The sequence below is a fragment of the Carassius carassius genome, chromosome 14, assembly GCF_963082965.1.
Source record: "Carassius carassius chromosome 14, fCarCar2.1, whole genome shotgun sequence".
Taxonomy (NCBI): Eukaryota; Metazoa; Chordata; class Actinopteri; order Cypriniformes; family Cyprinidae; genus Carassius; species Carassius carassius.
Genome location: NC_081768.1, coordinates 10,230,697 through 10,257,411, shown reverse-complemented (window position 1 = coordinate 10,257,411; position 26,715 = coordinate 10,230,697). Strand labels below are relative to the sequence as shown.

Sequence of the window (26,715 nt, the reverse complement as noted above, 5' to 3'; positions counted from 1 at the left end):
GTAGGGGCCAGACTTTCCTCTTTTTTGATGCTCTTGGTCTCCTTTTCCAGGGAAATTAATACTAGGATCATGCATATGAAAGGATTATTGCCCCACATATAAAGATATGCCCTCCAACATCATGTCAAGGTTCAGGAATTAGTATCATTCATGCAAAAACTTGGAATGTGATTTGGCAGGGATTGTACAGGCTGAGATTTACTATGGAAGAGGGAGAGTGATATGACCTTGACTCTGTGTGTGTTTTCCTGTGCTGCTAAACTAAGCTGTGCAGTGTTTGGAACAGAATGGAATGTCTGTGGAATTCCCCTCGATTCCCCCCTTTTGGTGTAGTAGGCCTACCTTTGACAGATTTGCTACAGTGAGTTTTCTCCTCACTTTTTTCTCTCATTCTCTTCTATCGCAGGAAATGTTACCTCATAGAAAAAAAATACCTCAATGTGTGAAACACAATTGCACAGGATCTTTCCCTGCCCAAGAACATTTCCAAAAGTTCTCTTGTTCCTGTTCGAAAAAACATGAGAACCCAGAGGAGTGTGCTAGAAGTCATTAAAGAAAATCTTAACATGTCTTAACAAGAGAGAAAAACATGTTCAAGCATCAGGTAATAAGTGAAAGTAGATTCCCTTGAATTGCACGGTATGGCAAAAGAGGGACTTCATTCAGTATAAGGTTTTCTGGAAAAAAATAGTTTTATTAAGATTAGTTAAGCTATTTTATATGAGTAAGACAAAAATCACTGAAATTTGAAACAACAGCAACATTTAAAATATGATATTGCAACTCAGTCTCCTGTCATTTCGTAATACTTGTCAGCTTACTGGTATTACTGGAGTTCATTCAGTCTTATTCATAGCTACTTTTTTGTACAACCTGACAATTAGGTTTAGGGGTGGACCATCGTGCTCCTACACTTTTTCTAAAAATCTTGTTTTCCTTAGGGACTGCATTGTACACATACACATGTAATCATAAATGAGATTAATTTAGATGTACTTTGTCTATTTTCAAAAGAAACCAAAGCAGAAAAGCGTCAAGAGCTGAAATTTCTAACCGTTACTGACACCAGTGGCCATTAGAGGAACTGCAGCCAGTCTCATGCTCGTTCTCAGTGTGCACGCTCTTTTTTTTTTTTTTTTTTTTTTTTTTTTTTTACTTACGAGGAGTGTCCGTGGGTGTCTGAATTGTGCTGGAGGCTGGTCGCTTCTTTCCATCCGCAGAGTCCATTTGAAAACACTATTACCGCTGCTTACTATAATGGCTGGTGTGCCGTACGGTTGTAAGCCCAAGTAGACGAGAACGCGCATGACGTCACATTTTGTGAATTTTCGCGCCAATTCGGGCCCGACTCCTCCACACACAATTGAGCCTACAGGCTGATAGAGGCAACCGTGGTGGACAGTCGAGGTGTCATTCTTTTTTTTTACATCATGGTTGGCTCATACATGTACAAATGAAAACTCTATCTTAAAGATTTTTTTTAAGTAAAAACCTCCACATAGCTCCTTTAAAGAATGAGTCAGCATTTTAAACTAATCATTTGAGTTAATAATTTAATGACTCAATCAAGAACAGCCACTTTGTTCTTTACTAAATAAATCTAGCTGCATCTAAAATCAAAAGCAGTAGGTAATTAAACCGGGCATCGACTGCTGTTTTTCAAACACCATGAATTCAGAGTACCGTATTTTCCGGACTATAAGTCACACTTTTTTTCATAGTTTGGCTGGTCCTGCGACTTATAGTCAGGTGCGACTTATTTATCAAAATTAATTTGACATGAACCAAGAGAATTTTTTTTTTTTTTTTTTGTGGTATGTTCTTTTTTCTGCATGGGCTAATATATAGTATGGAAGTAGGCATATCTGGACACAGCGTCTGTGTTTTCTCACAAATTGCTTGATTGAATTATTTAATATCTTGTTTCATACTTGAATTAATCAGTATTTTGAACAAATGCATTAAATAATTGATACAAGGATTTAATTAATGTGTTTTTATCATTTAAATTCAGATATAAGTTATATTATTTTAACACGTTGATAATAATTTATTAATTTAAATATAATTCATTCTTCCGACCCTCTTGGAAGTTTGATGAGTCCCCTAGTGGATGAAATCTTTACCACTAATGCACAGACCTTATTGTTTATTTATTATTATTATTACACAGTTTTCTTTATCTTCATGACTATTTGACCAAGAAGGAGAGTGATGGGGTGCTGCGCCAGATGACCTGGCCTCCACAGTCACCGGACCTGAACCCAATCGAGATTGTTTAGGGGCGAGCTGGACCGCAGACAGAAGGCAAAAGGGCCAACAAGTGCTAAGCATCTCTCGGGGAACTCCTTCAAGACTGTTGGAAGACCATTTCAGGTGACTACCTCTTGAAGCTCATCAAGAGAACGCCAAGAGTGGGCAAAGCAGTAATCAAAGCAAAAGGTGGCTACTTTGAAGAACCTAGAATATGACATATTTTCAGTTGTTTCACACTATTTTGTTATGTATATAATTCCATATATAATTCCACATGTGTTAATTCATAGTTTTGATGCCTGCAGTGTGAATCTACAATTTTCATAGTCATCAAAATAAAGAAAACTCTTTGAATGAGAAGGTGTGTCCAAACTTCTGGTCTGTACTGTGTATATATATATATATATATATTAAACAAACACACATTAGAGAATATTCTCATGTGTAGAAGGTCACAGTCACACACAAGGGGTCCTTAGGGATTTCTCTGAGAAACACATAATCCATGCTAAACCAGCCCTGCCTGTCTCCTTCTATTCAGCACTGTATATAAGCAACACAATGTCTCATTGTGCGTGTGTGTGTGTGTGTGTGCACTCCTCCCTCTTTTACAGCACACTAATGCAATGAATGATTGGCACAGCTGACTGAGCTGATAACAGCTCCATCCTCTACATACCCACCCACTGCTAGGCACGCATATACCCGCCTGAGGTTAACCCTCATGGGCTGCAGACCTATACTCTGCCATGGCATCTTTTCCCAGAAGACTGGATCAAAACCACAGCTGGGCTTCAAAAACTGGCCTATGTGCCATGGTGGGGTCACATAGCTGTCTAATTACCAGTGGTTTACAGTCTCAGAGTGGATATGTGAAAAAAAAATCTATTTTGATTTTAATTCATTTTGACTAATTCAACTACTGGAGGAAGTATGGTACTGGACTACCTGTTTGTCCCAACAAATATGCTGCAATTTTGTTTTTGTGCAATGGTGCCAGTAGTCGCAGAAATAACCATCAAAATAAAATTAGGTTAATATGCTTGCAAGCTATATCAAAGATTAGTGGATTGTTTGAAATCCGGTAAAGATATACATTATTGATACTTCCATAATGATACTTAAGCTCTTTTTTAAAAGGATATTTTGACTTTCTTTCTTCAGTTGAATACAAAATGTGGAACAAAGTTCCATACAAGTGGTTGGGGACAAGGGGCTGTCAAGCTCCTAAAGGGATTTTTAAAAAGTACTGTACCAAAAAAGTGCTATAAAGCCTGTACGTGATATTTCTATTCATTTTATTTTGTTTTGTATTGTTTAAACCGCTCTTCATGTTGCTTTCTTTTCTCTGTTGTTTTGTTACTGACATTGATAAGCTGCACTGTGTGCCCACTGCCAATTAAAGTTGGGCTTATTTTAACTTTATAAGCTGTCATAAGTGAGTTCATCTGAAAAAGCTGCACAGTGGAACCCAAAAATGCGGTATTTGTGAACCAGCCATGTATGGTTTTGAAAGACATGACAAATATTTTCTGTGAGTGTGTACATCCAGGATAAAGTGAGAGTAACAGCTGTGAACAAAATCAAAATGTAAAAGTCAAGAGTTAGCAGAGGGATCTACAAAGTTGCAGTCACCCTTTTTAGGAACTAAAATCAGTTTTCAGATATCAATCAGAAAAGGGCAAGCTGAGGTGAGCTGTAAGCTGGCTCTTCTGAAGATGACATATTCAAGTCAACTCCTTGACATGTCGCACCCTTTCAGTGACCCTAAAAGAGGTGTAGAGTGCAAACACTGAGGGAATCTGCATTAGCTGTAATTGAAGTCTGACTTGAAGTCAGAGGTTAAGCACTCTCACACTCCATCACTGACATTTATAAACCTGGGACAGAATTTCACACCTTCCAATGACACACCTGCTCGCTGCACTTCAGTTCCTCTTTGCTTCTTCAAGTGGAAGGAGAGAGAATAAGATGAAGACAGAGTGAATGCATTTAGCGTGGCCATAGATATGGGCACTTAAAGGGATAGTTCACCCAAAAATGAAAATTTTATGTTTATCTGCTTACCCCCAGGGCATTAACTCAAACTGTTGCAGTATGTCGGTCATATAATGTAAGTGGAAGGGAATACAAAATACATACACAAACAAAACCAAATTAAAACCTGCGGCTCGAGATGATACATTGACGTGCAAAGACACGAAACGATCGTTCTGTGCAAGAAACTGAAAAGTATTTATATTGTTTTTTTTTTACCTCTGATTCATGCAATATCTAAACTGTCCTGAGTGCATTTGCGTCTTCATCTTCAGTCAGCGTGTGATGCGTCTTCTTCTTCTTCTCCTTCACAGACGTATAAGTGCATTACTGATACCTATCTCTCAAATGGTTAAATGACACTCTATTTACAATCTCATTTAGGATTGTCAATGGTCAGTGTCAAGGAGTGTTAATTTGGTTTTGTTTGTGTATGTTTTTTTGACTCTCAAAGCCACGATTCCTATACACTTACATTATATGACTGACAGACTACAACGGTTTGAGTTAAAAAATCTTTATTTGTGTCCTACTGAAGAAAAAAAGTCGTGTATGTACATCTTTGCTGCACTGGGGGTAAGAAGATAATAAATACATTTTCATTTTTGGGTGAGCTATCCCTTTAAGATATACTTAACCATGTAAAGCCTGAAACATCTTAAATCCTAAAAAGTTATGTAAATTATGTACATTTTATCACTATACTTTGTATTTTATCACCTTTGCATCAAATTACTTCTCTCTCTCTCTCTTTTTTTTTTTTAAGTCTCGAAAAAACTATTGTGGAGTTTTTATTTTGCTGTTTGAGCAAATGGGAATGCAAATATTTTTGTGGTACTCTCCCATTCACTGCTCTTGATGTTTACAATAATGGCTTCCGCTACTGAGAAACCCGGAAATGTGAAAAAGGTCTATTGAAATGGAACAGCTTATAAAACCTTTAGACAAAATATAAAAATGTTAAATGTTTTATATCATATTTGATACATCAGTCTTTTATGGCTCCTAAAGTATGATATATTTAGTATATTATTAAATATATATATTGCTGTTGCTGTTATTTATCTAACAAAAAGATTCAGTTAAAATACATGTAAATGTCAGTTGTTGCTCTATGTCTTATTAAGATTCAAATGCTTAGTTTTATGATCAACATTCTGTTTATTGAAATATATATATATATATATATATATTTTTTTTTTTTCAATAAACAGAATGTTGATCATAAAACTAAGCATTTGAATATATATATATATATATATATATATATATATATATATATATATATATATATATATATATATATATATATATATACACATTTTAGGAATGATATAAGGCCATTTACTTACTAAAAAAGTATAAACTGTCAATTTGATGGCAGAAGACGTAGTAAATTGTGTACAACGGGTTTCTCAGCATTTTATCATGTAAATTCAAGAAATTTTAAATAAGATACTAAGCTTTTTAGGGTCACTGCATGTATAAATGTTATTTCATATGTGAGCTCATCTCTTATGTCAACAGATAGCTGTAATCTTTTATCTTATCCTGCAACCACACAAATAAATCAACAACACTGTATCAAAACTACAGTTGTATTTTTGAATACAGGCCAAACTTCAGCTATAACAGAGCTACAATGGCAACAACAATGCTTCAGTTAGTCATACCCTTAGACCCAAGTAACGTGTGCGTCTGTGGTGTAGATATTATTCCATGAGCAAAATATTTCCAAGTTTCCAACCCCCTCTCTAATCTGTACATGTTGTATGATCTCAACAGACTGCATGTGCCTTTCTTTCTATCACAGCCACAGTGTGTCACATCCTCAGAGTGCAGCGAGCATTGTTAACATCTAATTCATCTGCATGCAGCTCTCAGGCTGACTTCCTCTCTTTATTCTGGCAATGTACAGGCACTAGAGGAACGCAGGATGGAGTCTGACGACTAGATTAGGACTATAGCGTCACCCATTTCCTAATGAATGAGAGAGCGAGAGTAGAGACAGACGTAGAAAGACATCAACAAAAAGCAGGACGTGACACAGCTGGTTTAGTCTATTATTAACAAACTCTTTTAGTTCTACCTTTACTAAAGAGCAAAAGTTCAGGTCTGGTATCATGGCTGAGGGATGGGAAACCTCTGACCACAAAAAAAAAAAAAACTTTCCCACGCTGTCTTATCAGGCACAATAATGGCTTCAAATAATAAAGAGAAGTGAGAGTGATATGGGCAAATGCTTAATGTAAACACATACAAACAGACATGTTTGGTTTTTACTATAACCACGAGAACATCTTAAAAACATGATTAGTCTGTTTTATGACGATTTCAAATTATGATGATCAATTCAAAAGTCTTTGCAAGTTGTTGTTTAGCATGTAGCCTATTTGTCAGGGAATTTTCAAAAATAACTCTTTTTGGATTATGTTGAACTAAAAACATCAACAACTAAAAACAAACAACAACAACAAAATATAATAATAAATACATTTTTAAAAAGCATACAAAAAGCCAGGACTAGACGACTAGTCTTTTTATTGAAGTCTTCAGGGTGACACCCAATAATACAGTAGCCTACCTTTAATTAAATACGCCAGTAATCGATCACTAGAGGGCGCTCTGTATCTGTTATCCACAATCATTCACCCGTGCCTTGACATGAGTGTAGACTTGGACTGTGAAAGAGTTACAAACAGGGCAAAATGCTTAATAAATAAATAAATAAAATACTTGTGTAATAATCGTTCTACTTAATGACTCCTACCAGTAATTATAAAACCATTAAATTGTCAAATATTTTAGAATCTAAACTTTTTTCTGTTGTGAAATATTCCAATTCTTAAATAATAACAGGTTTTGTTTTCGTTTTAATATTTTTCCTTTACACTACTAAGTCAATAAGCCTGTATGATCTATAATTTATAGGAAGGCCCCGCCCTCTGACTATGCGATTGGCTGACGCAGAAGTTCTGTTACAACTGATGGCTGGCCAATGGTTTATTGTACTGTCAATCAAGCCCGTTCAGACGCAGTAGCTAGTATTTGACTGATATAGTGAGAGCAGCGCGCTGGAGGAGCGAGTGGATGTATGTGTGTGACTTTCATCTCATCTTCTGGACGTCTTGCGGAGAAAGGAATCACTTTGAATGGCTGGATTTTTGTGGATAATGATGCATATACGTGTTTTCTTTTTTTAATCATGTCGTATTAACTTCATAGGAGTCATGCATAACTATTTTGGAGCTTGTTTCTCAGTAGTGTTCTTAATTTTGACGTTTTGGACTGAGGTGAGTTAAAGTTCCTTATGCCTTTTTAAGTCCATCGTTTTCTTCACTAGTTGTACAGTCATAGATGAAAAAAAAACAATTTACATTAAAACTCAAACTCATTATTTTTTGTCAAATTAGATTTGGGGATTCTTGTCCTAATAGAATTATCCTGCTGTCAGTGGAATCATGTGATCCTTAAACTTTAAAGGCGTTTTAAACCCAGTCCGCGTGCACTGTAATGCATTTACGTCGAAACTTGAAGCATTGCATATTTCATTATTGCAAAAACATTTTTATTCATATTTGCTGCGAGTGCATTTGATTGGTAGGCCTATGTTTGCGATACCTGTATAATCATGAGATCACGCCTTTAACACAAATGTAAGTCAGTGCAGCTGTATCCGCTATATTGTTTTCTGTTGCATGTTCTGTCTTGTATTTTAATGGGAGCAAGACAAATTATTCCGTGCATACTTACAAAGCCAAACTGTTTGCATTACATATTTTAACTGCTGTTTGTTATTTTTAGGTGAGCCAGTCGTCGGGTTATTTGGAGCTTCAGTTGATCAGCGTGGAGAATGACAGGGGTGAGCTCGCGAATGGAAACTGCTGTGACGGCGCACGGAGCGCGCAAAACGGCTTGTGCGACCAGGACGAATGTGACACGTACTTGAAAGTGTGTCTAAAGGAGTACCAAGTGGAGGTCACCACATCTGGCTTTTGTACTTACGGCACTGGAAGCTCGAGCGTGATCGGAGGCAATACGTTTCAGTTGAAAGGATTCAATGGAAACCCAAACAAGGCCAATGACCTCGGGACCGTTATCATCCCCTTTCAGTTCGCCTGGCCGGTAGGTGTTCACCGATACCTCTTTCATCTACTCTTCAACTACAAACAAACCCTTTTTGTGAGAATTTAGTTATCTTTATCTGGGCTACATTGTGAAAAAAATGTCTGTTTGATTTTATGAGTTTGAACTCGAATTTTATTAAGGGTGTAGAAACTTAACACTCATAGTTGTAACTTTGATTTTACTTAAAAAAAAAGAAGAAAGCAAGTAAGCTAAACTTAAGGTTGTATATTTTGTATAGTATAGGTGAGTTTATCGTAACCATATAGCTTTTCCTATACTAGCTTTGCAATTGAAAACGTATTAGATATGTCCATATGACATTTGAGAAGGATCAAAGCCCCGCTTATATTAACGATTTCTCACTTACTTACTTACTTACTGCCCATTATGCCTCTGGCATGTAGGGCAGCAACGAAGGTCCTCCACTCTGGTCGATTCTGGGCTATTTTCTGGACATCTCCCCATGTCAGGTTCATATATTTCATTTCTTCCTCTACTGTACGACGCCAGGTGATCTTTGGTCGATTTCTCACTAGTCTATCACATATTATCCAGTTTAAGGTGGAATATGTGGAAATTATTATCTGGTCTAAGATTATTATTAGCCTAAGTATAAAGCTAAAGTCCAAACTGGTTGTTATTTCCAATTTAAGCCTGCCTGGCCACCTTAAGATTGGTTTGTTGTCGGTCCAAGATGGTCTGCTAGCTTGTACCAGCCACTGGCCAGTTTATACCAACCAGAAACCACCTTGATCCAAACCTTGTTTGCAGCAGATGGTCAAGACTCACAGCTTAACAACAGCAACTGGTAGCCTATGTTTTAAACACTCATTGCAAAGCAAATGTTTGACTCGCTGGAAACGAACTCGGTGTTACGGTGGTCACTGGCGTTAATCGTAGAGACGATGAGTAGAGCAGGTCCGGTTACGGTTACGGCGCGCGTTTGGCTGCGCGAGCTGCGGCTGGTGCGTGTCTCTCGCGCGCAGCGAAGTGTACAGTTACACGCTTAACTGATGGTGTCGTATTTATAGGACGTAGTGTGTTTTACTTCATGGCATGCGGACTGAGCTGCAAGAACTCCATGTTTTGCGGAGTTTAAAAGGAAGACAATAGATATTCCTCTATCTCAAACTTTAAAAGCCTTATAAAGTTTTTTTAATAGCTCTTTTATAGTATTGACATTAGAAGCTGGCATGGTGTTAAAACAACCAACCAACATATGTATCCCTCCATTCTATCTATGTAGTTTCTTGTTTTCAGCAGCGAGTCTACAACATTTACAACAAAATAGCAGCTACAGTTGATGTTACTGTAGTAAGGAGTCCTTAATGAATATGTCACTTTCTCAGCAAATCAACTCTGAGCATGTTAGCAAATTTTTCTTGGTGACAGAATCTTAATATATGGTCATTAGTTAAGTGCAGCAGTCGCAAGAGCTACAGTAACAGGAATGCTGTTTTGGGCAAAAATGAAAATGCTGTTTTTTTTTTGTTTGTTTTTTGTTTTTTAAAGAAAGGCAGAATTTACACAAGACAGAGTTTTTGACTAGAGATGGCATGCTCATGGAGGGATATTGCAACCAGAGAGATAGAGAAGAGAAACAGAGAGGCAGTGGGAGTTGTCTACACGATCATGTTTCAGATAGCAGCATTGTCGCTAAATAGACCAGATCAGATAGTTTGTAAGATAACTTAAGGTACATTACTGTGGGTAAAACATTTAACTCAAACCACAGTGCGCTTACCTCAGTGTGAGATTGTTGTTGTTTTCCTAAACTTGGTAAATATGTTTTGTAAGTAGTGAAAAACGCTGAATCACTGCATTTGAGTCTTGTTTGCTTCCAGATTTTGGCCGTGGTGATAACAGTAGCGCTGTGGTGAGAGCTGCCTGTGTTCTTCTGTTATGTACATTTCTTTTAAAGTGGCTTTGTTTATTAAAGCCACAGTAATTGCTCAATTGAAGATAAAATCATGTACACAGTAATGAGGCACTTCGGGACTCTGCATGATTATCTCTATATCTCAGAGATGGTTCTATAGCGTTTTTGTTTGGAATGTTGATCTTGGAAGAATCTGACCAAGACTGAACTTGATACAGCTTACAGATTGTTTAATTAAGAGTTGGTTTCAAGGAATCAAATCAAGATAATTTCCAGAATCAACGTTAAATATTATTTTACAGGGCTCTATCTATCTATCTATCTATCTATCTATCTATCTATCTATCTATCTATCTATCTATCTATCTATCTATCTATCTATCTATCTATCTATCTATCTATCACACCCATAGTTGATGATTTGCTTTCATTTCTGGTATGCATAAGAATATCTGTGTTTTTACATGCACAGTAAAACATGGTTTCCCTATTCAATAAAGGAATGTTTCACATGTGCAAATTCTACTTTTAAAGTTTAGTTAGGTCTAGACTGTGTCTCAGAACCGTTATCTGGTCACCTGCCTGCGAATAGATTCATAAATGCTGTTGAAACAGCTTTGCCGATGAGTCATTTGAAATCCTGGTTTCACATTCAGCTGGTGAACTTCTGAAGATTCTCCCCTGCTGTAACTTTGTTGAAGTCTGAAGTGAGAGATATTTGCAGTCTTGTGTTAATACTGGTGAAGACAGCCCACAATAGGAAGGAAATCCTCCTGCTGTGATGTTTAATAGTTATTTTTGGAACAGGCATACCACAAAAACAAACACTTGCTAATGGGAATAACCCTCCCATAATGTTCTCTGCAGAATGTGTATGTTTGATGAATGGAAATGATGGTACACAATATACTGTTGTATAAACAATTGCTTGCATCATTGGACTCGGTGCATCATTAGTGTTATTTAGCTGAACATCAGCTTATCTGAATTTTTCCAAGACACTTACATCTGCTCTATCCATAGTTTCTTAGCGTATCGGGCGTGCCAGGGGAGGAACGCAGTTTACGGAAGGTGATGTTTATGAGCCTTATAAGTCCTGCTGTGCCTGACGTCCTACAGCTGTGAGATCTTTGATACTCTTCCAGCATACCATCTTTTGTTTTTGGATAAAAATCCCATCTCACTGAACTTACACACACACCACAATAATTTTATATTTTTTTATTCAAGCCTTTCCAAGTAAGAGCTCAACAAATCCATGTTGTTCTGTTTAACGATAAGTTCTCAGACTTAATCTAAACTCTGGATACAGAGTTAAGAAAATATATCCTTCTACAAACCAGACAGAAATATACAATAGCAATGTATCTTTACCAAAGATAACGCTAGCTCTTTCTAAAGCAGTCTGTGTATCCGGCTGTTTTGAGATATGACACTTAAATGACTGTGTCTTTGCTATGTCATTTCTGTCTCTGTTTTAAATCACATATACGTAGACTTGCCAAGATGCAAGGGAGATTGATTTGCATTAAAAGTTTTACTAAAAGAGAGAGGGATGCTAGTGACAGACAAACCTGACTCCTTCATTCTTTACAACTAAAACAGTTATTCAAACTTTATTTGATCTGCTCTACTTTTTCCATTTATTTCCTTATTTTCAGTTCTTTCCTGTCCTCCTTTCACCCCATCCTGCTTTCTTTAAATCTTGGATGAGTATTGGGTCTCTTGTTTCACAACTGTTTCTCTCAACTCTTTTCTGTACTTCTGTACTTGACTTGTTCTGTTATTTAGCAGAAATATTGCTTGTTATGATTATTAAATAAATATGAAATATTTTGACTTAACATAGGGTTTTCTGTCATAATGCTGTTGCTATACAGTTTTGTTAGCCACTCAATACCATTTATTACATTGATTTTTACCATGTTAAAGAAATTCTTGTCTTTAAGATTTTGTTAGTATTTACTAACCATGTTGTCATTCCAAAACCATAGTTTTTTTTTTTTTTACACTTTCAAGCTCCAAAATGAGAGAAAAACACAATTAAAGTAACTTAAAAGCAGTCCATATGATTTGTGGATGGTTTTCTTGATAGCTTTATGGAACAGACTGTTTTAATTAATGAATTAATTAATCTATTAATCAGTTAATTAATTAATTCATTCTAATTCCCATTCCCATTCTCATTTTATTTTAAAATCTTGTCATAAAATGGCTAATATCACTAGAGGAGAAAATTACAAGTTATAAGAATAATTACTTTTGAGTTTTGTCCCCACATAAAATCATATTATGCCTTCAGGTAATTTATAATATACTTTTTTTGTCCATTTTAAAAGTACTGTATACCTTTCACACTTTCATTTTTGTAGATATTTAAATATCACAATTATTGTCTTCCTGGTACAAACATTTTAACACTCACACAGATGCAGACCAGCAGGTGATGACAGCAGAAATCTGGTGTCTCAAGGCAGATTTGACACTTGACACTTTTAATAAGATGTTGGACACTCAGTGAGACACCTATTGCATGTTTGCAAAGGGAAAACAATAAAAAAAAAAAAAATTAAAAAAAAAAATGATAGAACAAAAATGCAGTGACACTTTTGGTGCAATATTCTTCTACATTCATATCTTTCTATAACAAGACTCATAAATAATTTTATAAAAATTACAGTGTTAATGTTTGTTTTTCATGAACAGCCTTCAGTCTCTACCACTGTTTCTTCTGACATTCATATTTAATGTTTTCATAAGAGGTTTTCAAATTTACATATCTTTTGCAGTCTGTCTGCATACACAGATCTCTAAATGTCAATGAAATGTCTGTGAATGTCATTTTGGCATTTGACAGTGCAGATATTTTTATGAATTTCTTTTTTTTTAAAGCTTTAAATTTATAACACACCTTATTCCACCGCCTCTTTCACTGAAAAACTGCACACAATAGAATTACATTGTTAATTCATTGTTAAAACCCAAGCGCATGGGGTATGAAGAGACATACACAGGTGTGTTACCAGCCTGCAGATATCACATTGAGCTTTTAGTTAGAACAGTTCCTGTGTAAGTGTGTTACTGTGCATTTGACCTGAATCCTTAGGAGCCAGTATATTAAAATCTGGACCGAGTGTATACTGTATGATAATAAAAGGCACATTCCGGCTTCGTTCTTCCAATATACATCCTCCTCAGGGCCCTCTGGGGTGTAAAAACTGTGGCACTGCCTACAGAGTGTCACTTAGTAGGTGAAATTTATTCATTTGCCAGTGTGTGCATGTTCTTGTGTGTCCGCTGGCATGTGTATATATGCATGTGGGTGTCTTATTTCCCTCTAACTAAGGAAAGATAAAATCTTCCCTGCTCCTGCTCCTCCCTGGACTGTTGGTTGGTGTCTGATGACTGTCTTTGGAGATTAGTAACTTTGTCTTATGCAACTGCACTGCCCAGGTGTTTACATCAGTTATGCTCATGCTGCAAACATATGCTACATAAAGTCTTTCATTAGTTTGCTGACACTGATTCCTCAAAATCCTGACACGTTTAATGGGTTTAGATGTTATTCTTGATGTTATAAAGCAGTAGGCAACCTCTAGGTGGTCTGTGGGGGAGCTGCAGGTAGGTTGACTGTCCCTTTATTATTGTATAGTACTGCATATGTGCAAATCATTTTATTTTGTAAGCTGATTAGGTTTTTATGGGAACAGTAAAAAAATATAAAACAATAAAAAATATAGAAAATTGTTGCATTTTACAGTATTACTGTTATACTGTATTTTTGTTCAAATAAATTATCTAAGTGAGAATAAATAGATTTTTTTTTCAAAAGTTCTTACCAAAATCCCCTCATTTTTCATTACACATGCCCAAATGAGAGGAAATCATAAAGAGTAATAATCAATAAATCAAGAAGTCTGTCTTTGATAATTAGAGTTTGTTTGAAGTTTTCAAAAGGATGTCATGGTTACAAAGAGCTCCAGGCTTAATTGCATGAACTTTGAAATATTTTAGTGAAACTAATATCACTTGTTTGTTTTTTTTCAGTTTCATGACGCATACGATTTGGCTCAATAGTTTGCTTATACCTTGCCAATTTTTTTTTTAAATCAATTTTTATTTAGATTTTCTTCTCTTTTAAACATACAGAAACACACAGACAAACAATCAGCCATACAACAGCAAGTAATAGACACAACAGCAGTTATACATACAAAATAATTACACAGACATGTAAATAAAACCCTAAATAACCATGAATAAATAATAATACAATTTATAAATAAAAATAAAATAAAATAAAAAATAAAGTACACTTGTCAGTTACACACAAAATTGAATGACAGAAAATACATAAAACAACCAAATGATACATATGCAGAAAAATTTACAAAATTAAGCAACTATTAATACACATATTTAACCAAATATCGATATATAAACATCTAAGGCTAGGTCATGTATGTCCATACACTTCACATGAAGAATCAATATTATAAGTGACAAATAAACCTTTGGCATTTAAACTAATACCGCTGAAAGAAGTCTACGTAGAAATCAGCAAATTACAACAGGGAACAGGGAATGATAAAAAGAAGACAAGGACAAGACGAACCAAGCCAAAAGACCAAGTCAGCTTTTTCCCAAGTCTAGTCAAAAAAACTCTAAGCTTCCCAAAAGTTAGGGCCTAAAATCTAATGGTGCATTCTCTTGCATCATTAACTTAAATGGTGGACAATTCAAGGTACACCATGTCTATAATGCCTTGCCCATTTTAAAAGCATACCCTGTACACCTTTCACATTGGTGTGATTCATTTTCACATTTCTCTAAGAGTCAGTAATTATCTTGCTGGCTACTGTTATTCAGACAGCATACACTTACACTGATGAAGAGCAGCAGAATTTAATAGAAAGCTGGTTTCTCAAGGCAGATTTGACACTTGTGGCAACAAGAAGCTGGAGAAACACTTGGTGCAAATGACTTGTGGATACTATAGAATGGCAGAAACCAAAAAGAAAACAAATGTGACTACATTTCTGATGCAATATTACTGCCGCAATTTTAAGTTCAACTATAATTTTATATTTGGATGGTGCTAGTATTTTGTAGTTGTCCAGCAGTCATCTATCAGTTTTAATTTTTGTTTCTTCATGTACATCCTTCTACCACCTGACATTCATGTTAATTTTTTTCTGAAGGGTTTTGCATACTTCACACATCGGTTGTAGCCTGTCTGTGCACATACAAAATTGTACATCTATAAATGTCAGTGAAATAAAAAAGAAATTGTTTGATCCATTAATTTTATTTGAGGTTTAGTCAAAGGTTTAAAGCCATGCCTGTATCAGTAGTCTTTCCTTTCTTCCATTTACTGCATGCACCTACAAGTTGGAGTGGTTTGGCTTCACTGATGTTAGCGTGCCGATTCATGCTTCCAGAGAAAAGATGTGTGAGTGTCAGCACACGAAATCCATGGGCATGTTTCTCATGCCATGCTTCCACAGTAAATCTGATCTCTGCCCAAACCAAAAAATACAACCTTTCAGCCAAACACAGACCTGCTAAAATCACCTCTACAGAAATGTCCTCTGTTTTCCACAGTGTTTTTGTTTTGTGTGTGAAGCTTTATATCATACATCAAATAAAGCTGTTCCGTTGTATTTCCTGTGCCAAAGTATTGGAAATTAATGGTGGTGTGATTTTTAACCATTTTCATTTATATACAGACTTAAGCTGAAGGAAAAAACTCTTAACTTCACAGAATCTTAGTACACTCTGTTGTGTGCCATCCTGTCCCAGAGATTTCTTCCTGATGTTTCAGACATTTCCTGAATGTTCATCCAGCACAATGTTTGTAATCCAAAAGCACTCAGGTTCTGTTAGATTAAAGGGAAGAAACGTTACTACCCCTCATTTGAGTGAAAAACATGACCTCTCCCATCTGACAGTCAGTTCACCTCACTCACTGTGAAGTATTGCTGGTTCAGAAACCTTTTGAACCTTTGAAGTCATTCTGCCCATGCTGTTATTTGACTTGACTTAGCAAACCATTTTCCCATGAAATAAATGAACTAAAGAACACTGTTGAAGCACATGTCTGTGTGAAAAAAGTGCATGCATAAGCATCACGCAATCATTTATGAATTGTTGACTGCAGAAGTGACCTGATACACGCTCCAACAAAAATCCTTGCACCATCTCATTATTCATCTCGTTTATATCCCAGCTAATCAGTCACCAGTCCGTGGGAACCAAGTTATTCACATTGCTGTTATGACTTGCATCCTGTTAAAAAGGCACGCACACATATACACACGGTATCAATATGAGGACATTAAATAGATTTACGTTGTTTAATAATGGCAACACATTAACCCAACCCAAGTAACAGAAAAAAATAAACATTCCTAGATATTATACTTCATGAATACGTTTTTTTTTTTTTTTCTTCAAGGATGTCCCCAGATGGTTTTGTGACATTAATGTGAAAAACTCTTTCAGAAAGGAAGTTTGGTTGTTTTATTTGAAATGCACAAGTTCCATATAGCCAGCATACGAAGTGTTATACTTGTATTCTCCTAAATATATTGTCTCAATATAACACTACTGGTCAAAAGGTTAGGGTCAGTAAGATTTTCTTCAATGTATTTTTATTACTTGTTGTCAGCAAGAATGCATTAAATTGATCAAATTAAAAGTATAATGTAAAAAAAAAAAAATCAACTTCAAATAAATATTATTTTGAACTTTCTATTCACAGTTTCCACTTATTAAGCAGTGTTGTTTTCAACATCGATAATTTTAAGAAATGCTTCTTGAGCAGCAAATCAGCATATTAGAATGATATCTGAAGGATCATTTGACACTGAGGACTGGAGTAATGACTGCTGTAAATAGTACATTAGAAAGCCATTATTCAAATAAAAAGGCTATTATTTTAAATTGTAACAATTTTTCTGTTTTTACAATATTTTAAGCCTTAGTGAGCATAAGAGACTTCATTCATAAACATGAAAGAAATCTTATTGACCCCAAACTTTTAAACATTATGTAATAAGATTTTTTATTTTATTTTGATTATGTTTTGTGCCATTGTTTTTTGTGTGGTGCTTTATTGATATTTTGTGTTTGTCTTCAGCATAGACTTTGACTGTGGAGACCTATATGTCTGTGTACATTAGCTAACCAGCTCTTTCTCTCTATCTCCTAGCGAGCGTACACTCTGATCGTGGAGGCTTGGGATTGGGACAACCAAACGATCCCAGACAGCAGTGAGTAATGATTTCTCAACACCTTGACACACACCACCATGCACTACTGTGAATGCTTTCTCATCGTTACCAACAATCTCTCTCTTGGACAAGTTCACATCTACAAGTGACATAGAAAGTCAGTTTTGACATTTGACCTTTTAATTTATGAGATACCTACAAGAATTTGTCTGAAAGAAGAAAGTCATATACTGTACACATAGGATGGCTTGGGTGTGAGTGAATCATTTTCATCTTTTGAGTGAACTACTCCTTTAAATTCTCTGTCTTTCTTAGACAGATTCCTCCTCGTTTTGTATCAAAGTGAGGCTACTTCCTTCAAGTTTCCACTCAGACAGTTGCTGTTACTTTTAGTACAATAAACAAAGCAAGTGGCCGATCAGAGCATAAAGACAGAGCTGGATGCCTGTGGTCTGACGTGTCTATGAACCACAAAGGGTTACCGACAGGCCCGTGAAGAATTTGCCTGCACAGAACTCAGCAGAAAATTACATCTAAAATTACATTACCGATTTCTGCAGAATTTTACACATCCTCCCTTACATGCTTGTGTTTAAATATTTTGGCTAAATTGGTTTACATTTCAAAAAAATACTTAGTAAAGCATATAGGGTTAGAGCTAATACACTGTATTCTTAAAATGTCATACATAAATGAACTGTAGTTTTGAAAAAAATGCTTACTATAAACACTGACAAGATAAAAACTGCATTTCTTTAATGCCAACAGTAACTGGAAATGGCTATTGCATATCAACCAGTGTAAATCAATGGATACTAATGCAACCAATGCATATCAACCAGTGTAAATGTATAACCAGAACATTTCCAAGTGCATCTTTAAACATTTCTAAGTGCATCTTTTTGGTTTTCAACACTGCAGAAAACTTTTTTTGATCAGAAACCACTGTTGGTCCACTCTAATGGTATGGAAACCCAGTGTGCAGGACATGTGTGGATGTTGATATGTGTGTGAATGTGTTGTCTTATCCAGATGTGTCCTGTTTTCCTCTTCTCCTCCTGTGGTTCTCCATTGCTCCATAATAGATGATGACTCTGACAGGAAGTACCATTAATGAAGGAATTCAAGTTCTGGGAGTTAGCTGATCATTAATAATGGACACCCTAACAAGCTGAATACTGTAATGAATTGAACCTTAATAATCATTGGGAAGAAGGAGGCAGGAACCGGCTGACAATCAAAATAATTTTTAATTACAAAATAAACACAAAACAGCGCACCAGCCCCTCACGGACGACTGATGCGCACAAAATAAAACCAAAACCTAAAATAAAGCCTAGGCCTGGTCCTCTCTTGTCCTTCACTGTCGTCGCTCCAGTTTTATATCCTTCCATCTCTTCCGTGGGCCTCGAGACCGGCGGGTCGAACAGGTGTAGCTCATCTCCAATCACTCCACCGGCCTCGCTCCCACGTCCCTCGGCCCCGCCCCACTCGTCACATACCCCCATCGCCCCTCGCAGGCCGGGGGGTACTCCTGACACTGCGCTCTACCCCCACCATCCCCCCCCCCCCTCCGGGGGGGACTGCTCACGGGGACCTGCGGGAACCTGGGGGTAGGACAGGCGAGGCGAGAGAAAAGGAGATGGAAGGAGGAGCGACAGAGACGAGAGAGGGGAGAGAGGAAAAAAAAAAAAATTCCGGTTCCCAGACGCACTGCTGCTCGGCCCACCACCAGCTGGGTGATCTCCGCTGTGCCTGGTGGTGGCACTGGACGGCCCTCAGCGGACGCCACGACACTCCTCCGCCGCCCGGTGGACGGCGACGGCTCCTCCGGCTTTGGGCAGCCGGCAGGAGTCCCCCGTTCCCTGCTCCTCCCCGTTCTGGCAGATGGCAGCAGGCTCCGGCCACCTGGCGAACGGCGCTGACGACTCCGCTCCCTCACGTACGGCAGCCGCCCCTCCACATCGCGGGCGGTCGGCAGCGAGCTCGCCTGTCCCCGGCAACTCACTCCACAGCGGCGAGGGATCTTCAGCAGCACGTCCCTCCTTCTCCCGGGTTTCGGCACCACTGTAATGAATTGAACCTTAATAATCATCGGGAAGAAGGAGGCGGGAACCGGCTGACAATCAAAATGAAGCTTTAATTACAAAATAAACACAAAACAGTGCACCAGCCCCTCACGGACGACTGATGCGCACAAAATAAAACCAAAACCTAAAATAAAGCCCAGGCCTGGTCCTCTCTCGTCCTTCACTGTCGTCGCTCCAGTTTTATATCCTTCCATCTCCTCCGTGGGCCTCGAGACTGGCGGGTCGAACAGAATGTAGCTCATCTCCAATCATTCCACCGGCCTCGCTCCCACGTCCCTCGGCCCCGCCCCACTCGTCACAAATACATTCAATGAATTTCAAGTAATTCATTACCTTGAAGAAATTAAGATTCAGTTTGCCATCACGGGAATGAATTACATTTTAAAATATATTTAGTTAGAAAAGTTATTTAAAATTTGAATAATATTTCACAATATTATTGTATTTTTGATCAAATAAATGCAGCCTTGGTAACTTCTTTTTCTTACACCAAACTTTTAATGGGTAGTATAAACATAATAAATAAGCCAAATTCACCTAATGTGATCTTCTGAGAAAGTCTTTTTCAGCTCTGAAAATGAGGAAAACTCATTTTGTTCCCTTTACAAGGTAGTAAATCCCCAACATAACATCATGAAATATGATTACCCAAGAAATATATTTATTTTGGGTCTCTACAGTTGCGTTGAAATAACAAACAAATTTGTGTCAAATTGACCCGTGAATATCAAAATCGTAACAAATTTCAGTGTATCTTCACTTTGCATGCATGTTCATGGCCCTAAATGAGCAAAAGTCACAAAATAGCAAGAATAAACTCACAAGTTAACTGGTATTTCCGACAGCTAAAAAATCTAATTGGGGTCAAAATGACCCAGAACATAATACAAGGGTTAATGGGGCATGAATGTTGTTTAAGCATGCAAATGGAAACTGTTTATACTAAGAGTATCATGTTTTTAAATCCCTGGAGAGAGTTTTTATCTAAACAAAGAGTATGATGTCATCGCCTCGTTAAGACATTAATTACTGTAGCTGCTCGTTATTTTCCACACAAGTCTGTGAGCTAATTATTGTCTGAGCAACTGTAAAGCTACTATTGTTCACTATACACACACATACAAACAAATATACTCCCGCCAATTAATCATAAAGCAAAGGGCTATTGACAGGACTGGCATGAATATACTCTCTCACAGATACACACAACACTAACAAGGCACTGATATTTTCACAGACACAACAGTCGGATGGTTTTCATGTGACTTTTTGTAGTTCAGTACAGAGCATTCATTTGTTTCAAATGGAGACTAGATCTCAGACAGACAGACCATGAGTAAGATTTAGTCTGACTTTTTTTGAGATGATCCCCCAGATGACATGATGTTGATGTTGAGACATCAACAGGTGAAGAGACAGTGAGAGGCTGTGAATGTTCCTGTTGCATTATGCGTGGAATGGTGCCAATAATTAATAGGTATATTATTTTATTAATACATAATAATAATAATAAAACCTTTTATTTTTATTAAACCTTTAATTTTTAATATTCCAATTAAATATATATATATATATATATATATATATATATATATATATATATATATATATATATATATATATATATATATATATATATTAGTGCTGTCAATCGATTAATCGTGATTAATCGCATACAAAATCAAATAAAACACACAAACAGTATATATATTGAAAAATGTACATGTATTTACATGTTTATATTTATATTCATATGATTTATATTCTTAATTTATATATTTAATATATAAACATAACATCTTTTACTGTAATATATACATGCATGTGTGTGAATTAATATATACATAATAAATATACACAGCATATATATACGTATACTATGTAAACAAAAACTTTTATTTTGGACGCGATTAATATATATTTTTTATATATTTTTCTTGATTTTCTAAATATTTTTAATATACATGTTTAAATCATAATTCTTATTATTAAGTACACAGCTTCAGTTCTTGAATTCTAATGTTGTTATCGTTTTGGATAGTTATAAATAATGACTAAGTACTTTTATAGAAATTATCATTACAGCGGCTGGTTTTTGTGTTTGTATTTGTAGATAAGTGTTTTTTCCAAGTCTACTTTCTAGAATTAGCTAACATATGTTGTTCAGTAGCCTTGAAGAAATAAAAAAGAAATCTTTTAGATTTAGAATTTAGATGCAAGTAGCCAGTTTTGGCATTTGCTGGGCATCAGGTAGCAGGGTCTCTTGGAGGAGAGGGTCCCGTGGGGCTGTTTACCTTTCAGGAAGTCCGTCTCTCCAGCTCTACGTTTGGACTCTAAACAACTCTTTCTGGCCAGCAGGTCAACTGCATTGTTCACATATCATCAAGGGGCAGAGACGGGCGTTATTGTGTTTCACTTGTGCTAGCTGGTAGGTCGCTAGATGGTAATAAAGTGGATAAGTGGAAAAAATGCAAAAAGGGAAGTCAAGAAAAGTGCGGTACATTAACACGAAGGAAAACTTTAAAAAAGTGGGTGAGTGAATTATTTGGCCTTGTCTGACTCTTTGGTCTATTGTTTGTGATCTGTTATCGCAGTGGCAATGGGGGCCAAATCGCACCCATTGTGATGGGGGCAGTGAAACAGAGCAAACTGGAGACAGACTGATGGAGAGATGTGAATGAGACAGAAATAAAATAATAGGAAAGAAAAGAAACTAAGAAAAGATGTTTTGTTTTTAAGGCTAACCGCAGTTATTTTTCTAAAGCTGTTGTTATGAGTTAAAGAGAGCCTCTTAGATCAAGGCTGAAGTTCTAGTGTTCTAGTAATGACTGATTACGTTTCAGACTCGGTTAGAGCTTTTCATTTGCTTACCTGTTTGATAGTTACTGCTCTTATCTGTGTGTGTGACTGTGTTCTTGAGCTGGCTTATCATCAGGGTCTCTCTCTCTCTCTCTCTTTCTCCCACACACACACACACACACACACACAAACGCTACTGTGACTCTACCCAGTAACAGTCTCTAAGTGTCTCCTTCGGCTTATAGAGAGGGAGTGATTGGTGTGTATTTTTGTAACTAATTGCTGTAGATGAATTAGGAGATGAGTACTAGATTTTTTATATTTATAAGTGTGGGGAGAGTGAGAGGGGGAAGAGAGGACAGTGGGGGGATGGCACATTTGATATGAAAGAGCGTGTCAAATTCCTTTTTTTAGTCGGAAAGTAGGAAAGTATGTCAAAGCTTTTGTTCCACTTCTGGAATCGTGTGTCCATTTAAGGAAGAGAGCAAGTGGACTGAGATGGGGTGAGCGGGGTGATTTCGGCTGGGGGAAGGATTTGTGAGAGAACATGCAAGGACGATTTATGGAGCACCTTGGCTAGCGGTCAAACATAACAACCTGTCAGAAATACCACTGCCATATCTATAAGACATCCTCAAATTGGCTATCTGACCTTTTTTTTTATTATAGATTTTTAATATATTTTGTGTATGTATGTGTGTGTGTGTCCATATTTATGTATCCATTCACATATTTTATTGAACAGTTAAAATGTACAGTTTAATGCCTAAATTAACTTTAGCATTTAAGTGATTTATTTTTATTGTTGTAGACAAATTAGTGTAAATAATACTGCTAATTTTGGTTAATATGCAAATGGCCCCAGTGATTGGGCCTCAGATGATCATGTCACCCCCTCTTTCAGCCATATCCCTATCATATCCTTAGAGGATGATTTTGCTAATTTAAAAAGGTGTGAATTTCTTTTTGGGAATGGAAAGTGCTGCAATGTGAGAATCTCAAGCCAACACCCACCTTCATGAACGGCACAGATTAGATATGAATCATTGTTGATGTTGTGTTCTCTCGCACTTGGGGGTGGTGGTGGTGGTGGGGTGGGGGGGGGTTGTTCTTCCTGGTCTGTTCCTGATTGTATTATTTCCTCACTGGCTCCCAAGTGGTCTGAGACAAGTGTGTGTTCCACTGAAGCAGGAAGACATGCCGTGCTTCATATTACACACACACACACACTATATTTATATATATATGAATGAATTTTTTTTCTCTCTCTCATAGGTGATGATCTGTTGATTGAGAGGAGTGTTAATCGTGGAGAAATGAACCCCGGAGAGGAGCGACAGCTCATTCAGCAGAAGGGCCGAACAGCCAGCATCCAGTACAGTGTGCGTGTGCGCTGTGACCGCCATTACTATGGCAACAAGTGCAACAAACAGTGTCGCCCCCGAGATGATTACTTTGGCCATTACACATGCGATCAGTTCGGCAATCAGCAGTGCATGGAGGGCTGGACTGGGCAAGACTGCAAAAAAGGTGTGCAAGTTTGCTAACCCTCACATGAGATTGCAGCAATTAGCAAATGACAATGATCCAACGATCCAATCAAGTCCCACCCTACATTTTTTCTAGGTTAAAAACCCATTTTACTTGGCTATACAGGGAAGAAAAGATAATCACAAAGGGAAGAAAAGATAATGAGATCTTCTGTTTCATGTGACTATAAGTTATAAGTTGTTTTATGTTATGCTTTACATAAACTTTTGTCTGCAAAAACTACAGATTCTTTATCTGTTAAAATGACATCTAATGGTGTGGGCAATAAATTTAATTCTTGATTAATGCGGTTACAATAAAGTTGTAGTGAAATATTGCAATTATTGATCACTGCAGCAAAAAACTAATACTAGCCTAATAATATAAGTACAAATTTTCGAAGCAACATAATAAAAACTTTTTATGTATGTTTACCCACAGCATCCATGACACAAACATTTATAGCAAAATCTCTATCAAGTGACACTTCATTAGGGGTGTGGGGAGGGAATCGATTCACATATGAATCGTGATTTAGTCTTCTAGCGATTTGTATCGATTGACAAATTTCAAAAATCTATTTCTAGTTAATATAAAAATAATAACGTTGTCGGAACAGAGCAGCAACAAAAATTTAGGAGGAAAAACAAATACATCTTGCCCCATTTTCAGTGAGGGCAAGTGTTTGGAAAATATTAAATTAATTATTTTGTTATTGTGGATGGGATGGGATGGATGGGAGGTGTAAAATATTTTTTATTTATTAGGAAGTTAATAATGAACAAGAAACACTAATTTCTTGAGTCAGGACTACACATATTATAGACTGGTGTGTTTTTGTATCAAAATACGGGTGCATTTGACCAGTGTTCACAAAAATATTATGAAAAATCATGAATCGTGATTCAAAATCAAATAAATTGTGAATAAATTTTTTATCAAATCATGACCCCAATAATCAATATAAATTGAATCCTGTGGCACTGAAAGATTCCAACCCCTACACTTCATATTATATGATTACGTTGCCAGCCATAACTTCATATTTTTTACAGGTAATACGTTCCATTTAGTATTAAATTAAAAATTTTACTTGACCTCCAGCAATAAACGTATTGTGTGAACACCTTATTATTGTTGGCATCAGTAATATAATGTACATGTGTAAATCAAAGGACAACAAATGAAATATAATAAAGCTCATTCGTAATTTCTTTGTCTTTCAGCTATCTGTAAGCAAGGCTGCAGTGAGCTTCACGGAAGCTGTGACACTCCGGGAGAATGTGTGTAAGTGTTAGTTGATATCTCTCTCTCTCTCTATTCTCAGGTCATGCATCCTGATGAGATGAATGAGTCTGTTCGTTAGAGTAAAATTGTTTCGCACACACATTTTCTGGCATGCACAGCAGCTTTAAATAGTCTTGAATGAGCTGAGCAGACAACTGAAGGATTATTTGATAACATTAGCTCCGCCTCCCTCATGAATGTCTATTTTCAGAATGGAATACTTGTTTATTACTGAATACTCTGCAGTATATATATACTGGATATTCTTTTTAAATATAGAAAAATGAAAGCATTAAACATTTCACAAGTCTATGATACTGTTTCTAATTAAAGACATATGACCTCACATGATATCTTCACATTTGCATGTTTAATTTGGCCAGTTATCAACTTAAAAAATTTAATTAGACACATTTTTAAATGATCACTTGGGTGTTTAATAAGTAAAGAAATAGATGTTCAAAATGGTAAAAGTAAAAGTGTACTTTTTGATATAGTTAACATTGTAAAGTGGCCATCTGGGTAATACGGTACATGGATACTGAAAGTTTGCATTGTCACCTCCTGTTTTGTGTGCCTGAGTCATGTTTCTTTTCCTCTGTGCTAATTCAACCATCTTTTAAAGTATGTAAGGTGGAAGTGACCTTTGACCACCAGTCTGTCTGGAATTCATTGCTGTCTAAGATTAGAAAAGAGACAGGGGTCGTGACCTGTGTCTGCTACTGGAAAGAAGTTTACACTCCTGTCTCTGTAATACTCAGACTTCCCTCTCTTAAAGTTACTGGTGTAATGTACATGTGCAATGTGTGACACTATCAGAATTGCTAATACTTCTGTGTGAATAGAAAACTTTTCAAATGTGTAAATAAAAAGAAAATAGAAAATCATGCTAAGCTGACATGATGTAATAGGTGTAACTGCTGTTTGATAAATGTGTTCAGTGGTATAGATTCAGTTCAGGGAGGCTTGTGCAGAACACACAGACACACACACACTCCAGCTCATGCTCTGTTTGGGTTTTGTAGGTGTAAGTATGGCTGGCAGGGCCTCCTGTGCGATGAGTGTTTGCCATACCCGGGCTGTGTGCATGGCACCTGCATGAAACCCTGGACCTGCACCTGTGAGAAGAACTGGGGAGGACTTCTGTGTGACAAAGGTTGGTTGAATTGCCTTCTTTTAAATTATAACATTTTCATTAACATTTTTTTTAAGCTTTTTTCCATTTAGTCAGGTTACTGATGTGTCTGCCAGCTCAGAAAAGCTAAAAAGAAAACACGCAGTTAGTTTGTTATGGGATGTCTGAGTAAATTTGTAGCCAGTTTCTACATAGATAGCAATTTGAATAAGACCACCTCCAAGCCATATATGGGGACATATATGGGATCCAACGTGTTTTACACAACCACTGAGGAATTGTAACTAAAATGTGTTACAGACATTTCATGAATGCACTAAAAATTGTAGAAACTTGTGG

General features: G+C 36.7%; 1 protein-coding gene across 2 annotated transcripts in view; it reads left to right on the top strand.

The window, feature by feature from the left end:
- The first annotated feature begins 7,341 nt into the window (after positions 1 to 7,341).
- jag2a (jagged canonical Notch ligand 2a) overlaps positions 7,342 to 26,715 on the top strand; it is a 32,720-nt gene continuing 13,346 nt past the window's right edge. The window contains exons 1-6 of one of the 2 annotated variants that reach the window (XM_059565973.1): positions 7,342 to 7,586; positions 8,098 to 8,418; positions 17,514 to 17,574; positions 23,700 to 23,954; positions 25,181 to 25,241; positions 26,267 to 26,397. In XM_059565973.1, the coding sequence (XP_059421956.1) occupies positions 7,524 to 7,586; positions 8,098 to 8,418; positions 17,514 to 17,574; positions 23,700 to 23,954; positions 25,181 to 25,241; positions 26,267 to 26,397 (892 nt within the window). In that variant the 5' untranslated portion in view covers positions 7,342 to 7,523. The remainder of the gene's footprint in view (positions 7,587 to 8,097; positions 8,419 to 17,513; positions 17,575 to 23,699; positions 23,955 to 25,180; positions 25,242 to 26,266; positions 26,398 to 26,715) is intronic. The other variant, XM_059565974.1, reaches the window with a different exon arrangement.